This window comes from Cyprinodon tularosa, unplaced genomic scaffold, assembly GCF_016077235.1.
Source record: "Cyprinodon tularosa strain WSP-4 unplaced genomic scaffold, ASM1607723v1 ctg170, whole genome shotgun sequence".
NCBI lineage: Eukaryota > Metazoa > Chordata > Actinopteri > Cyprinodontiformes > Cyprinodontidae > Cyprinodon > Cyprinodon tularosa.
In genome coordinates, this window is record NW_024038532.1 from 511,251 (window position 1) to 525,800 (window position 14,550).

At 39.8% G+C, this 14,550-nt stretch overlaps 1 protein-coding gene across 7 annotated transcripts in view; it reads right to left on the bottom strand.

Moving 5' to 3' along the window:
• Positions 1-14,550, bottom strand: part of lrrfip2 (leucine rich repeat (in FLII) interacting protein 2) — a 66,872-nt gene that overhangs the window by 24,665 nt on the left and 27,657 nt on the right. For 4 of the 7 annotated variants that reach the window (XM_038281408.1, XM_038281409.1, XM_038281407.1 and 1 more), the window contains exon 4: positions 955-996. In XM_038281408.1, the coding sequence (XP_038137336.1) occupies positions 955-996 (42 nt within the window). Of the gene's footprint in view, positions 1-954; positions 997-1,345; positions 1,460-2,977; positions 3,053-3,380; positions 3,438-3,522; positions 3,577-6,309; positions 6,370-8,794; positions 8,888-9,024; positions 9,097-9,210; positions 9,259-12,983; positions 13,050-14,550 lie in introns of all 7 variants that reach the window. The other 3 variants (XM_038281405.1, XM_038281406.1, XM_038281404.1) reach the window with 1 other exon arrangement.

Consider the following 14,550-nt stretch of genomic DNA (forward strand, 5'->3'; position numbering starts at 1 on the left):
GTTGTTGATTGCAGATGTGTCTAGTAGTTCCCATTGATTTAGCTTGTAAAGCGGGGAGAATGGCGCTAGGCTTACCGCACCGTGACGTCACTGCCGGAAGATGGCAGGAGGGAGGGGCTACTATATTTGTGCAAAAATGGCTGCTTCCAGACTCAGTCATCGCGACGAAAATGATTGTTTTCATTTTTTACTGATCAACTCTAAATTCATAAATCACAGCAAACGTTTTGAGTATAAATAATTGGTTATTCCTTGCTGACGGGACTTTTCTTTTAAGTTTTATAGCAGATACTATCCTTTTCATGTGGGGAATCGCACAGTAAACCAAACGTAATACTTGACATCAATTCAAGACTGAAGTGAGGGTCATCTGAAGGGGGCTGAGTGTTTGCATTATAATGCACAGAATCCATCATTCACTTATGTTAAATGACTTTAGAAGTCTGGTTAAATAAAATAACCAAAAAATAAAATATATAAACAAAGAGCCTGGATAACTTTGTAAAAGGGAGGACAAATATCAATTTCAGATGTGAAAGCTAAATAAAGGCTGAATGCTCAAACCAAATCAAAGGAGCGTTAAAGATGTTAGCTAAGGGGTTCCCAATCATGTTTTTAACTTATCCTGAGGGGGGCGCTATTATCTGGTCTTTTCTTAATCCAACCAAATAAGCTCATGATCTCCATTTCCTGTGAGCTTGTTAGATCAGGCTTTGTTGACATTCTGGTAGCTATAGTTACCTGTAACCCATACTTTACCCTTCGGGGGTAAATTTGACTTAACTTTGAATCCGTTTTATGTTGCAGGTGAAGGAAGGATAATTGCAAAAAAAAGAAAATCAGAAAACAGAAACTTGTCACATGCAATTGTTTAATACAGACTTAGTCTGTAATTAAGCCAACTGCCTATTAAATAAATCCTGTATAATAACTGTGCCGGAAAAGCTTACTTACCCGACTAAAATCTGAAAACTGCTTTTCACATTTTTCATCCAGCTGAAACAGAGAAATAAGATCATTTGATTAGTAGGCGACCATAAAGAGAAGTGGAGGAGCCTGGTCTGCTGTAAATCAGAGAGTTAGATCAAACAGTGTTAAAAGTCTGGCATAAGTGCTGCATGTTCACAAACAAAACACCCCATACAGATTAAACATTATGTCCAACTTTCTACAGTGTGCTCCTGCAAACACAACCTCTATCGCCTTTACCATCATTAGTTAGTTAATCATGTTTTCAACAATGTCTTCAACAGCAAATGTTATTTCCCATCAGGCATCATTCCCTTCGAGGCGTCAGGCTCAGATTTAATCGGCTGCACAGCAATCCCTCGGTCCGGACACTTACAGCATCCAAATCTGGAATGCTCAACTCATCGAGGTCGGACACAATGCTGCCCCTCCGGTTGGAGCGGCTGAAATAATCAGCGGCCGACTCGCTAATGTCCGAGAAGTCAGAGGACTGCTCACGACACACAGGAATAGGAGAGCAAAACATGAGAGAGACGACCAGAGAGACACGGAGAGGAAGAGTTTAAACTTACAGTTTAAAAACAAGCAGAGAAAAAAAAAGCAGAACAATAAACTAGGTATCTCTTCAAGCTAGGGATGCACCAATCAGACTGTTCCTGCAGGTTCCCATGAGTTTAATGTAAGATTATTTAAAATTATCTTAATTACATTTAGTGATTAACATAACCCAGCTGACACTGTTGAGACATTAAGATCTACAGCACAGCTTTATTTTTTAATATATAATGAATATCTGAACTAATTAGTTTAGCTTGTATAAGGGAGGGAGGGTGTTAGACGTGTTTTGCTGAAATTTGTTATTTTAGTCGAGCGAAAGGTCTGCTGTGAGGTAAGGCTCCCCCAGCTGAGTCTGAACAAAGTCCACTGGCATGTTGGCTGGCTGCTGGAAAAGTTAACAAAAGGCTAAACAAAGGTTGAAACTATTGGTAGGATATAATGATAATAATAATTAAAAAAATATTAAAAATAATTACAGGGTCTGTTATAAATGAATCGCAATTTAAGCAAACTAAAGAAACCAACTTTTTCATTCATAAAAACCTATTTTGCTCCTCAACTCCTGAATAAATAATCATATGAGCACAGCAACACACATTTATTGTATTTAATCGATTAAATGAACATCTCTGTTGGATAATGTCTCCCCCCATGCATGAAGCTGGTGCTGAACTGGAGAGCTCCTTCAGTGACAGACTGCTGCACCTTAAATGCACCAGGGAGCGTTATCACAGATCTTTCCTCCCAGCAGCTGGAAGACTCTAGAACCACCACTGTTCCCAACTGTGCTGCTGTTTTGCACATCTCTGATGTTGCTGCTATTTTCAAATATCCTTTACTGTAAAGATGTCAATAGCTTTATATTGGTTATTTATTCTCCAGGTGCACAGTTTTATGTTGTTAAAACACTTTACAGTGCAGGATTTTATCATTTATCTATTGACTTTTCACTATTATGTTATTTTTATACATTTTTCTAAGGTCTCCATTTGTGTGACCATTTTTCTATAATCTTTTTGCTGCTCTAAACACCAGAATTTCCCCATTGTGGTACAATAAAGGGAATTTCTATTCTATTATTTAGGTTATTCAACCATTAGATTGTTAGAAAGTTGCAATTAATTGCGCTTTTATGAAACTGTTTACATCCAACAGCGTATCTCAGCCCTCATCTATACCTGGGTGACAAACCAGGCTGATGAACCCTGAGACCCTTCAGCTAATCAGGTTAATCTTTCTTCAAAAATAAAAGTTATACACTAATTTGTTTTAGTTTGGATAAATTTAACGGATTAGGGGGAAAATTCCAAACAAAAATCCCCCTAATTTTCCAGACTTTCAGAAGAGATAAGAGATAGTTCCTGATCTTTTGTCAACTGATTGGTGCATCTCTAATCCAGACAGTTCAGCTTTAACAGAGGTCTGGTGGAGTCCGGCAGCCACAGCTCACCGCGCTGTCCCTCCGCCCTCTGCGGTAGCGCTCCTGGGAAACGCTGCTGACGGTGTCATCGTCTGAGGAGGAGTGCTAGAAATACCCACATATAACAGACAGAGATGGTAAGAAACCAGGGTGAAGGAAGGACATTTACATGCCTCGCTTTTCAACACACAGATCTGCAGACTTCTAAGAGATTACTGGATCCCAAAACAGAACAGCTTCATGCACCTTAGACTGATTGGTTAAAATGTTCAACCTCTCTACCCCCTGCTGGAAAATGCAACAGTGTCCATCAGCAGCAGAGTTTCCTGACTCTGCATCATCATTTCTAACAGGAATGGTGTCTGGTAGAGAGGCCGAGTGAGGATGGTGTTTGTGTGCTCATGCGGGGCGGCGGTGGTTTTAGGGTGCTCACCACAGGGCTGCTGCGGGTGGAGCTGGCCCCGGAGGAGTACCAGCTGATTTCAGATGGCTGAGAATTAAAGGAATGAGATGTGAGCTGCTGGGGGATGACGACGGCAAAAAAAACTGCTTCCAAAAACATTTAGAGCACTTACAGCTCTTGAACTGTAGCCTGAGCCGTAAAGACCAGCGTCATCGTAAATAGAGGCCTGAAGGCACATATGGGAGACAGTACAAAGCTCAGCAAGAAAACGGTGAGTGGAAGTCGATGACGTAACACCCAAGTAGGTGGAGTAGAGTTACTTTCTACAGGCCGTGCAACACACAGACACCGTCTGTTCTGCCTGATTCACTCCTTGGAAAAAAGTTATTCATTGGGTTTGCTCACAATTTGAACACGTTACAACCACTGCCTGATGATGCATGGTTTGTAAAAGAGTGACGTTGGTTTTTATTCAGCCTCCTTGAATCAATAAATACAACCTAAAGTCACATTTAGCCGCCATTACAGCAGGAAGTCTTTTAGAGTATTTCTACACCAGCTCTGAACTTTACAGCCTGATATTTACGGCTGATTTATACTCAGAAACCAGGTCGTCTGTGTGTGTCGCAGTGAACGCAGATATGCCCTGCCCCTTCAGCAGACACTCTGCTGCACCTCTCCAAAATTGTAGGTTAGCGCAGACAGGAGGCCTCTGATTGGTCAAATCTACATCCGCTCTACTCTATGCATATTTCCTGTTTGGTACCTTACCGGCTTGTTTTGTTTGTATGACCGCCATTACGGAAAATGATTCGTGAAGTTGAACTAGCTAGAAGAGTGAGGTGTGGGAGAATGCTGGGACCCTTTTTCCACCTGGATACCCGCTCGTATCCGCTCTCATGTCCCTCTGTTGTCGCACAAACTTACCCCCACTTCCTCGCCGCCTTGGCCGTATCTAGACCCACAGCTGGTTGGTGATTCTCCGCGTTGTGGAGTGGAATAACATAATGTAGACCATGCTTCAATATTGGGCATAAATAAAAAATGCTGATGGAGGGCAACAAGTCCAGCCTCAGACTCAGATCCATTTCTGGACTTTGACTAGGCCATTCTAACACATGATCATGCATAAGCCAGGCCTACACTGTGCGATATTTTCAATCTTTGCATGCAGCTACAACTCAAAGAGTACAACAAAACCGCAGGGTTTAAAAGTCGAGAGATGACGTTGGTCGGACTCGCCTATCTGGAAGCAGAACTCCCTTGTTTGCACATGTGCAGAGCTCCAGGTTCTGGTAAATCGGCTCGTAGCTCTGCTTCAATGGCAGGATTTGCACACAAGCACCTCACGATGGCCGACTGAATTGCAAACATGTTTGATTTTCTCTAGGAATGCACGATATAATCGGCCCCCTATCAGTATCGGCCTGAAACTGAATATCGGAAATCGGCCACCCCACCGATATTTAACCCGATATTTGATCAGCTTCTGAGCTTCTAAAGCAGGGGTGGCAAACTGGTTCCAAAAAGAGCCGTGTGGCTGCAGGTTTTCTTTCCAACCAAGCAATGGCACACCAGACTCCATTCATCTCATCAAGTGAGTCCAATCTGAACATGATGACTTGATGAGATGAATGGAGTCTGGTGTGCCATTGCTTGGTTGGAAAGAAAACCTGCAGCCACACGGCTCTTTCTGGAACCAGTTTGCCACCCCTGTTCTAAAGTCTAAAAAAAAAAAAAAAAAAATACTACTTCTTCTCCCTCAAAAACTTATTTTTTACAGACTTAAAAACTTTCTAAAGACGAGGGAAAAAATATTGATAAATTAAAATATCCCAATATCTTCATATGCTGATATATTGGCATTTAAAAACACCATATCAATCTCTTTTACTAATGAAATATTGCTATATGTCATCGTTATGCTACGAAATCCCCCAAAAATTCACGAAATTTTGCCATATTTTTATATGTTGATATAATGACGCGGTATCGATCTATTTTACTAACAAAATCTCACAAGAATTTGCAAAATATCACAAGAGTTTGTAACAGAACAATGAAATTTCACGAGATTTTGAAAGTAAAATAGATCGATACCGCGTTTTTAAAAATCTATTTGATATCAGCATATGAAAATATATTTGAGTATATTATTTTTCAGAGTGTCAGAAATGGATAACAAAACTGCTATTTTCAATGACTACTTATTTTTGTCCAGCTTTAGCATCAGTATCGATATCGGTTATCGGCTACATGAGTTTTAAAATATCGGCATATCGGATATCGGCCAAAATCCCAATATCGTGCATCCCTAATTTTCTCCCGACCTTACGATTCCTGATCGGGAGGTGGTCGTGAGAGGCTGATCGCCCCTCGTTACCCCCTACACGGCGCATGATCAGGCCGAAACTCGAAAAAAGGCAAAAAACTGTACAGTGTAGGCCCGGCTTTAAATGTAGACCAGTGCATTACATTTCTGGCTTTATCTTCAGGGTTGTTGCACTACTGGAAGGTAAAACTCAAGTGTTCAGTTTATAGTTCTACTCAGACTGATTTACATAAAGATGGAGTCTGTTTACCAATTAAGAGGCTTCTAGAAACACATTCTTAGACTCGATTTTTATTTAGGGGTACCAAAATAAAGGGGGGGCTGAATACAAATTCAAACTCATGGCGCAATAGATCATTACTTTGTGCTAAACTGTAAGATAAGGCTTTCAGGCTTTGTGGTTCTAACATGACAAGATGTGAAAAATGTTTTAGAAAATTAACATAAAAAAGTGGAATATTTTCTTTACCGATTGCAAAGAAAATCAACTTCTTAGTTTTCATTTTGAAACGAAACAATCCTCTCTGCCCCGCCCACTGTGGTTATCCCATCTCAAGCGTTCAGCAACTAACCGGGGGTCATTTTTAAAGGCATGCAGAGAGCTGCGCCGAGTGGACTGAAACTGACCGTGCTGTAGCTGCGGGGCAGCCCCGTACCGACAGTGGAGGAAGAGGAGGAAGTGGCGGCCTGTGGGGGAGGAAGGGATGAGGGGGAAAGTCACTGGAGAGGAAGGAGGGAAGCTGTAGTAGAAAGATGAGCTGGTGAAGGATTGAAAACAGGAAGGTGGTTCTGCTGAGTCGGGCACATTTAGGTCGTGTTAAAGGAAGCAGAAAGTTCCAGAACTACAGGGACAGGAACTTAAACTATCAGCAGCGCCAGAGGAAAAGAGTCTCATTTTAAGTCTAACTTAAATAATAATCTGGTGATTTTAAATATTATCTTATTTATGTATTTTCTACAAACTGAACTGACATGAACATGATGCTTAGGTTTTTTGTTTTTTTCCCCCTAAGTTTAGCAGTTAGCTGACAAAACAAGATGAGCTTCATTTTAAAAGTATGACAGATAAGATACTATTTTAAATTTTATGCATAATCTGAAGTTACTTATAGTGAAGTTTATCTTTGATGCTTAATTTGCTTTTTATAAACAAAGTGCAAGAATTTTATTTGGCTTCAAAACCAAATCAGGTGATTTATCTGAATGAAACAGCTTTTTTATTTGTTTTATGTAAATTAATTCATCTGTATCTGATTAATCAACAAATAGACACAGATTCAAGCTATAAACGAGTAGATAAGGCATAGATCTGTGGGGATAGATTCGGATTTCTGTCCTGGAAACTCATTCAGTATTTGCCAGCCGTCCATTGGAACCCAGAACATCCAGTTTTTTTTATTTTAATGACCAAATAGGAGCAAAAAAACTATAAATCTAACTGCAACTGTGGAAGGTCTAAATTAGGAATTTAAATGTCTAGGGCTAAGACGACTAATTAGATTAATCAATTAATGAAATAATCTAGTTTAGTAAGGGATTGACTAATAACCTGACAACAGCCAGATGCATGTCTCACTCCGCCTAGCTCCGCTCACATACATCTGGGAACCCGCCATAGGAATTGCCTTTACTGGAGGGTGGGCCTTATCAAAACTCCTTGCATATGATTGGATAAGCCACTTGTCTGTCATCTTTATTGACGTGCTATTTCAACCACTCACACCGAAGCTAACCCGTGACGCTGTGAGAGGAGGAGCCATTTGGTAGATCAAGCTCTTGCCAAATCCGGTCGGGAGAAGGGCGAAAACATCGTTTCCACCAACAAAAGCCTTCAAAGCCGTTCTCTGATGTTCTTTTAATTAAACAATATCAGATAGATTGGACAACACAGAAGAAATGGCAGCATCAATGCTAACGCTTGCTTCCTCAATGCGAGCCGCCATTGTTGTTGGAATCTCACGGTCGCTTCTCCACTCCAGGACACACCCACCCTGCGTCCTGATTGGACAGACCATAAATTCGGTTGGGGAAATCACTTTCAATGAGCGGGTTCCCAGATGTATGTGAGTGGAGCTGGGCGGAGCGAGACATGCATCTGGCTGTTGTCAGGTTAATTGACTAATGGGTGACAGACTAAAACCTGCTATTTGGTAAAATAATGACCTTCCTACAGCAGTAATTAATTAGGAAAACTCCTCAACTTAGGCCCCGTCCACACGAAGTCAAAACGAACACGAAACGCTAATATTTTCCAGAACGTTTGTCGTAAAGACGGAGACGTAAAATAAATGTGATCGTCCACACGAATGCATGAAAACGCTGCAAAATGTATGCCAGGCCTGTAAGTGGCGCTGTGGTGCCAAAGCAAAAATAAGCGACGAAATGTTGGGCATGCGCACTAATATTTATACATGGTTGCCCTGCGGGTCCATTTTCGTGGTTCAGTCAAATTCAGGTGCTGAACTATGTCGTCGATATTGCTCTGTCCTTCCGGGAGATATTCCAGAAGAAGAAGATTCTGCTGTAAGTCCAACAGCAGGGTGAGTAGCATGAGCAGCAACCATTCAACACAGTACGGCGCCATTGTTGTTGTGATACTGTGTCGCGCATGCGTGTTTAGAGGCGCAGTATGACGCATGCGTGTAAGAAAAAAAATGCGGTTAGAGCTTAAAGATGGAAACGCGAAAACGGCGTTTCAAAATCTTCCCACTCTGAAGGCTGAATAAAAAAAAGATCGTTTACAGACCCCCGAAACGCCGGCTTCGTATGGATGAGAGGCTGGTTTGGTGAAAAATTTGTGCGTTTAGGCCAGGGTTTGACTTCGTGTGGGCGGGGCTTCAATTTAAGTTAAACATCTTCTTAATATGTGCATAAATATGTATATATGTTTATATCAGTGTATGTTTTTGCCATTTAATATCTGCAATAAGTGTTTTTTTTTTTTTTTAAGAAATGTGCATTTACTAAAAGTATCTTTTTAGCTTAATGGAAAAAAATGAAGATATGTTAGGTTTATAGATTGCTAAATAACGGCTAGGTGAAGCCCTATAACTAGGTAAATGGATGTACAGCTGTTCCCGTTAGGATGACTTCCACAGACAGAGAAACCAACCCGGGGCTGATAGCTGGAAGTGGAGGACAGGGCCGGTAGCGGTTTGGTCTTCGTGAGGCTGGAGTAGTTCCTCTGATCGTGGTACAGTCCAGTCTAAGAGAACAATCGAATAACATGACCTCAAACAAGCAGCTGGTTATAAATGCTGTCCTCCAGTGTCAGACTGTTTTTATTCCAAATAATCCTAAATTGCAATAAGCAATGATCACTGAGGTCTGCAGCAAACTAACCAACAGCCCTTTCTTGGAGGAAGAGGAGGAGGAAGCCTTTTTATGGCCACGCAGGTCATTGTACACAGAGCTCTGTAGACAGATGAAGAGGTAGGAAAAAAGAAAAAAAAAAGGATTATAGAAGTAAAGAAAATGTATAAAACAATAAATGATGACAGTAGAAAGGAAAAGATGAAAGCGACATACGGTGGAACGGGAACTCTTCAGCAGGGAGCTAGAGGAGAGGCCTTCAAACTGAAGAGAGATCAGAAGGTCAAACATCTTCGTTCAAGTAAAGTTCACACACACCATGCTGCTCCTAACCCGCACACAGGACCCAACAGAAGCCTGTACAAGCTGCCAGCTACGCCCCACCCCTACCTGTTGCTGCAGTCCCCATATGGAACCTAAATAAGCACAGTTTAAAACCTAAAGAGCCATGCATGAGTTGATCCAAAGAAACAAATGTTTTATGTCATATGGAGGATAAAAAGTGCCAAAATTAAATAAATAAATACAGCATTAAATAAATAATTAAATGTGTCAATAATTAATCAAATGTGGAATTAAATAAATAAATAAATGTGTCATTCATTCATTAAAACCACGTCACTAATATAAAGTGCCACAATTAAATAAATAAATACAGCGATAAACAATTAATTAAATGTGTAATTCATTAAATAAATAAGGAATTAAATATATAAATGTGTCATTAATTTAATAAAATACGTCTTCATTTTATTAAAAAATATATATAATTATTTCAGTGTGCGTTTAATTATTTCATGGTCCTGTGTCGCAGTGCATCGAAACCATTAAAAGAATCTGTCAAACTCACCCATCAAAGTTAGGGGGCGGTTATCTAACACCTGATTGGTCACCCTGCACATTAAGGCGAAGCTAATCGATTACAGAGACTGTGATCCACAGGTTGTGAGCATACTCTGATACAGTAGGTGGCGACTCGATTCGCGTTAACCCCGCCCCCTAACTTTGATGGGTGAGTTTGACAGATTCTTTTAATGGTTTCGATGCACTGCGACACAGGACCATGAAATAATAAAATGCACACTGAAATAATTATATATATTTTTTTAATAAAATGAAGACGTATTATTTAATTGTGGCACTTTATATTAGTGACGTGGTTTTAATTAATGAATGACACATTTATTTATTTAATTCCACATTTAATTAATTATTGACACATTTAATTATTTATTTAATGCTGTATATATTTATTTAATTTTGGCACTTTTTATCCTCCATAATGTCAGACTATATTTGTAATTAATTCTTTAACCCTTTATAGGGCACCCACTGAAAAAGTTGAAAATCTAAATTTCAGGCCAGTAGTGTTATTAGAATCCAGGATAAGACCTTATTACCTTTGTAACATTAAAAAATATGGATATTTTGATGGCAAAAAAGTATGTCAATGTAATAACAGAAAAACGGCAACTTGACCAAATGTATTAATGCTGATACTGGCACTTAAATTTTATAGTTTATAAACCTAAATATAATTGTTAACTAGGCTTATTAACTTTTTACATTTTTTCTTTGACTTGTTAAATATTATATGACTAATATGTCATTCAAGGGCTCATCTAATGGGTCAAAAGCCAAAATAAGATGTACAGCAATGTAAGAGTATATTTTGGGGGGGGGGCTCCATTTGTAAGGGGTATGCAAGTAATCAAAAAAGGTAACTGGACCTAAAAAAGGGTTAAAACTAAAGAATTTCCATCATGCTACAGACTTTTGCCTTATTTGTTTTATGTTAATACCGAAGCCTGAGATTATTCTCCAGTCCTGCTGCCTTTTAAAGCAATAAACTGAATGAGACATCAGAAGGGTTTTCCACACAAAAGTTACAAAGTTATGAAATCAGGCAATCAGAGCAGATACGAGTGATTCAATGAACGTCTTTCTCAAATAGCGTTTTTCTGTAGAACTGTGGTAGAGTGCAGCGTCTGAATGAGAGCATGTCTGAACGGGAATGCGTAGGAATACTCCGACTTTCCGAGGCGGATGAACTCATAGGGCAGCAGCAGCTGGCGGGAGAAACCGCTAGAGCTCAGAGTGAGCATCTGCTGCTATGAGACCGTCCAACCGCCTGCTTATTTTATTAGCATGAAAAATAACACCTGGGATGAATGAGCCTAAGAACATTACACACACTGATGTGAAGACGCTTCATTCATGAGTTATTGTGCAGCCTTTTTAAACACTGGCAGGGCGTCTACAACTTAAACTTTGCTCATTATCCATAGTATTAATTATCCATTATATATATATTTCAACATAGAATACCTTTACTTCTGCTATTGGTAAGAACAGCAGCCTTAGTTGTGCTGGGAGGGATTTTAATTATGTTGTACACAGTAGAAAAAGAATTGGAATGGTGGAATTTGTTTGTTTTCAGAAGCATAACAGCCTAATTAATATAGTCTGTCAACCTAAAGCAATATGCATGGAATGGTTGTTACATGTCAGGTACGCCGGTCATTGATCTTGACCGAGGCAGCTTCCAGTAGAACTGCAGTCAGTCCCTGGACTGGCATGGCTATCACTGCCCCAAATAGTTAGGAATAAATTCCCACTGGGATCAGCTTCATAGTCATGGTAGGAGACATCTTTCATTTTATTTATTTTGCTCAGGCTCTTCCTAAGTCTACAGCCCGCCAAATGTTGAATGGGCAATATTATTGCCATTACTGTTAATATATAACAGAAATTTTACACATTCACAAAATCCATGGTTCGGTTCGGTTCACGGTTTCGTGGTCACGGTTTTCGGTTTGGTTCGGTATATGTTGATTGTTACAACGAAATCCGATAAAAATTTATGAAATTAATGAAAAAAATCCAAAAAAATTGATGAATTGTAATTATTTTTAATGATCCGCGGAAACCCTGGATCCTTTCCGCATGTTTTGCTGCTTTGAATTTAATCATCTGGCGCATGCTCTCTAACATCTCCAAGGAACTCAGAGCGGAGCGGACGGAGCCACAGTGGAGGCTGCAGGCTTTGCTTTTTGCAGGCGGTCTGGAGCGCAGCGGGGCGGAGCGCTGACGGAGTATGTGGGATTTCGGGTTTAGCCTGACATGTTGGTCGTGTTGCCGTTAGCATAAACAAAACGTGTTGCACACTGTTGCACATTTATCCACAACTTTCTTTCCGCCGTAATTGTAGGTCACTCTAAATGCAAAGTGGTCCCATACAGCAGACCTATAAAGTGCTGCTGGCGCGTCTTCCAACTCCTGTTCTTTCCCACTCGCCATACCCACACAATTCTCCACAACAACTGATTTTTTTCTGCTACACCCGGCTACGCTGCTTCGCTTCTTCTTCTTCTTGTTTACTACTGGTGGTTGGCTTTGGTCGCAGTACCGCCACCTTCTGCTCTGGAGTGTAAACGCTTCGCCTATGAGAAAAAGGAGCAGCGCATGAACTGAACGCAACACACGCGAATCGAACAGAGATAGTCGAACCGAACGGTTCGGACGGTTTTCATAAACCGTTCCATCCCTAATACAAAGAAAGTATTGGAGAAACAATCCAAAAGTATCACCACGACATCCAGTTAAGGAGCCACGATGCATTCGATTTGCCTCGGAAAGGGTGGAGATTACACCACAGTTCTAGTCGCAGGTCAAACCAGTCAGGTTTGAGGTTTTTATAGAACCAACAATAGCAGCCATGTTTTTCCCCATGTAACGCATTCAAATGCTAAAAGGGATGAAGTTCCCGAGTGCAAAGAGTGCACACCATTAGCAGCACACAGTTATTAGTGTTTGTCAGACCTCTGAAACTCAAACTTAATAGAAAGAAACGTTACAACAAAGTGAGGAGCACAATAAAACATTCACTGGTGTATACTTGGACTAAGTAGGTCTCACTTGCTTAACACTATGATCTGAAAACTGTCATTAGTTGGAACACATTCATGCAGAGCTTCACTTTCACGCACCAAGATGTCCTTCCTACGGGAACTGGATCGACTGGAGCCCAGGTCACGTATGGCTGATGATGTTGACTTTAAATAAAATAAATGTGCACAGTATGTCATTTAGAAACAAAAAAGGAAGACAATAGTACATATGGAGTGGGGGGGTGAGGGGACCATTATAGTTGCAGCAAAGAACCTGATCTGGAAATAAAAAATTGAAGGAAAAGAAAATGCTATCCAAAAAAACTTTGAAAAGCGTTTTGATAAAAAAATCTCTTAATATAAACTTTGCTGTTTTTTCTTATAAAACAGTTATTTACTTGTTATCAAATGTTATTTCTTTCTGCTCACTGCAGAGCAAAGTTCACCTCCTGAATTAGAGGATGTGATCTGTAAAAAACAAACTACAAAGACTGTAATTAATAAAACTATAAAACTCAACCTGAAAAGAAGAAAAAAAAAAGTTCTATTAAAGCTGTAGAGGACAATGTTTTATTTCCGGGTGGATCATCTAAATAATTGGTCATCTCAGAATTCTGACTTTTTTTATTGTCAGAATTCAGTCAGAATTCTGAGAAAAAAAGTCAGAATTCTGAGAAAAAAAGTCAGAATTCTGAGAAAAAAGTCAGAATTCTGAGATTAAAGTCAGAATTCTGACATTAAAGTCAGAATTCTGGCTTTTTTCCCATTCTATACTGAAATAAAATATAAAAAATCAGTGAACTTTTTTTTTTTTTTCCAGTGGCCCTAATCCTCTTCCGTACTAAATACACTTGGTTTAAGAAATTACTTATTTCTAGATTGTTTTTCCAGTGAGCTCCCCTTTCTCACCGCGGTTCTTTGAAAATGGCCGAGTGTCGTCAGAGAAAACGTGTCTATGAAGTGTATGAGAAGAAAAGAAAGGCCTCAGGAGAGGCAGATAAATCCCAGACTGATTTGCGTGGAAAGCTCTGCTCGCAAAGCATTATGGAATTTGCTGTCACCGTGGCCCACTGTCGCTACCCGACAGCAGCGACTAATAACAAAGATTGCGCCGCACAGTGGAGGAGGAGTTACATGACTAACGGATAGGGCTGAGTATTTTCTCCAAAGTCCTGAATCGATTCAATTTTGATTAATAAAGTTTCAAATCGATTAATTTCGATTCAATCTGTTTTTACAATAATGTGGTTCAACTGTGTTTTTAAAATACTCATGTATTTTATTTTTTCCGGTCATATTAAACACAAATTGCAAACTTGTAAATCAGATACCTTAAACTTGAGATGTGAACAAAACTGTCTCAAAAGTGCAAACTTGTTTGTGAAAGGTGAAAAAGTGAAGCCTCATTCACTCAGACATGCATGAGCTGCATTATCTCCACTGAACAGACCGTATTTGCAGGTCAGCCCCCATTTGTTAATGTCTTCAGTCAACTCAGAATCATCTGGCTTTAAGTAATCTTGAGTGCATCTTTCCTGCTCATTTGAATGTCATGTACTAAACAATCTCATTCTCTAGACATCAATTTTGCAAAAATGTAAAGGAATCGATTTTTTTACCCAGCCCTACTAACAGAGCAAAAAGTAATGATCATCTTTCTGAACTG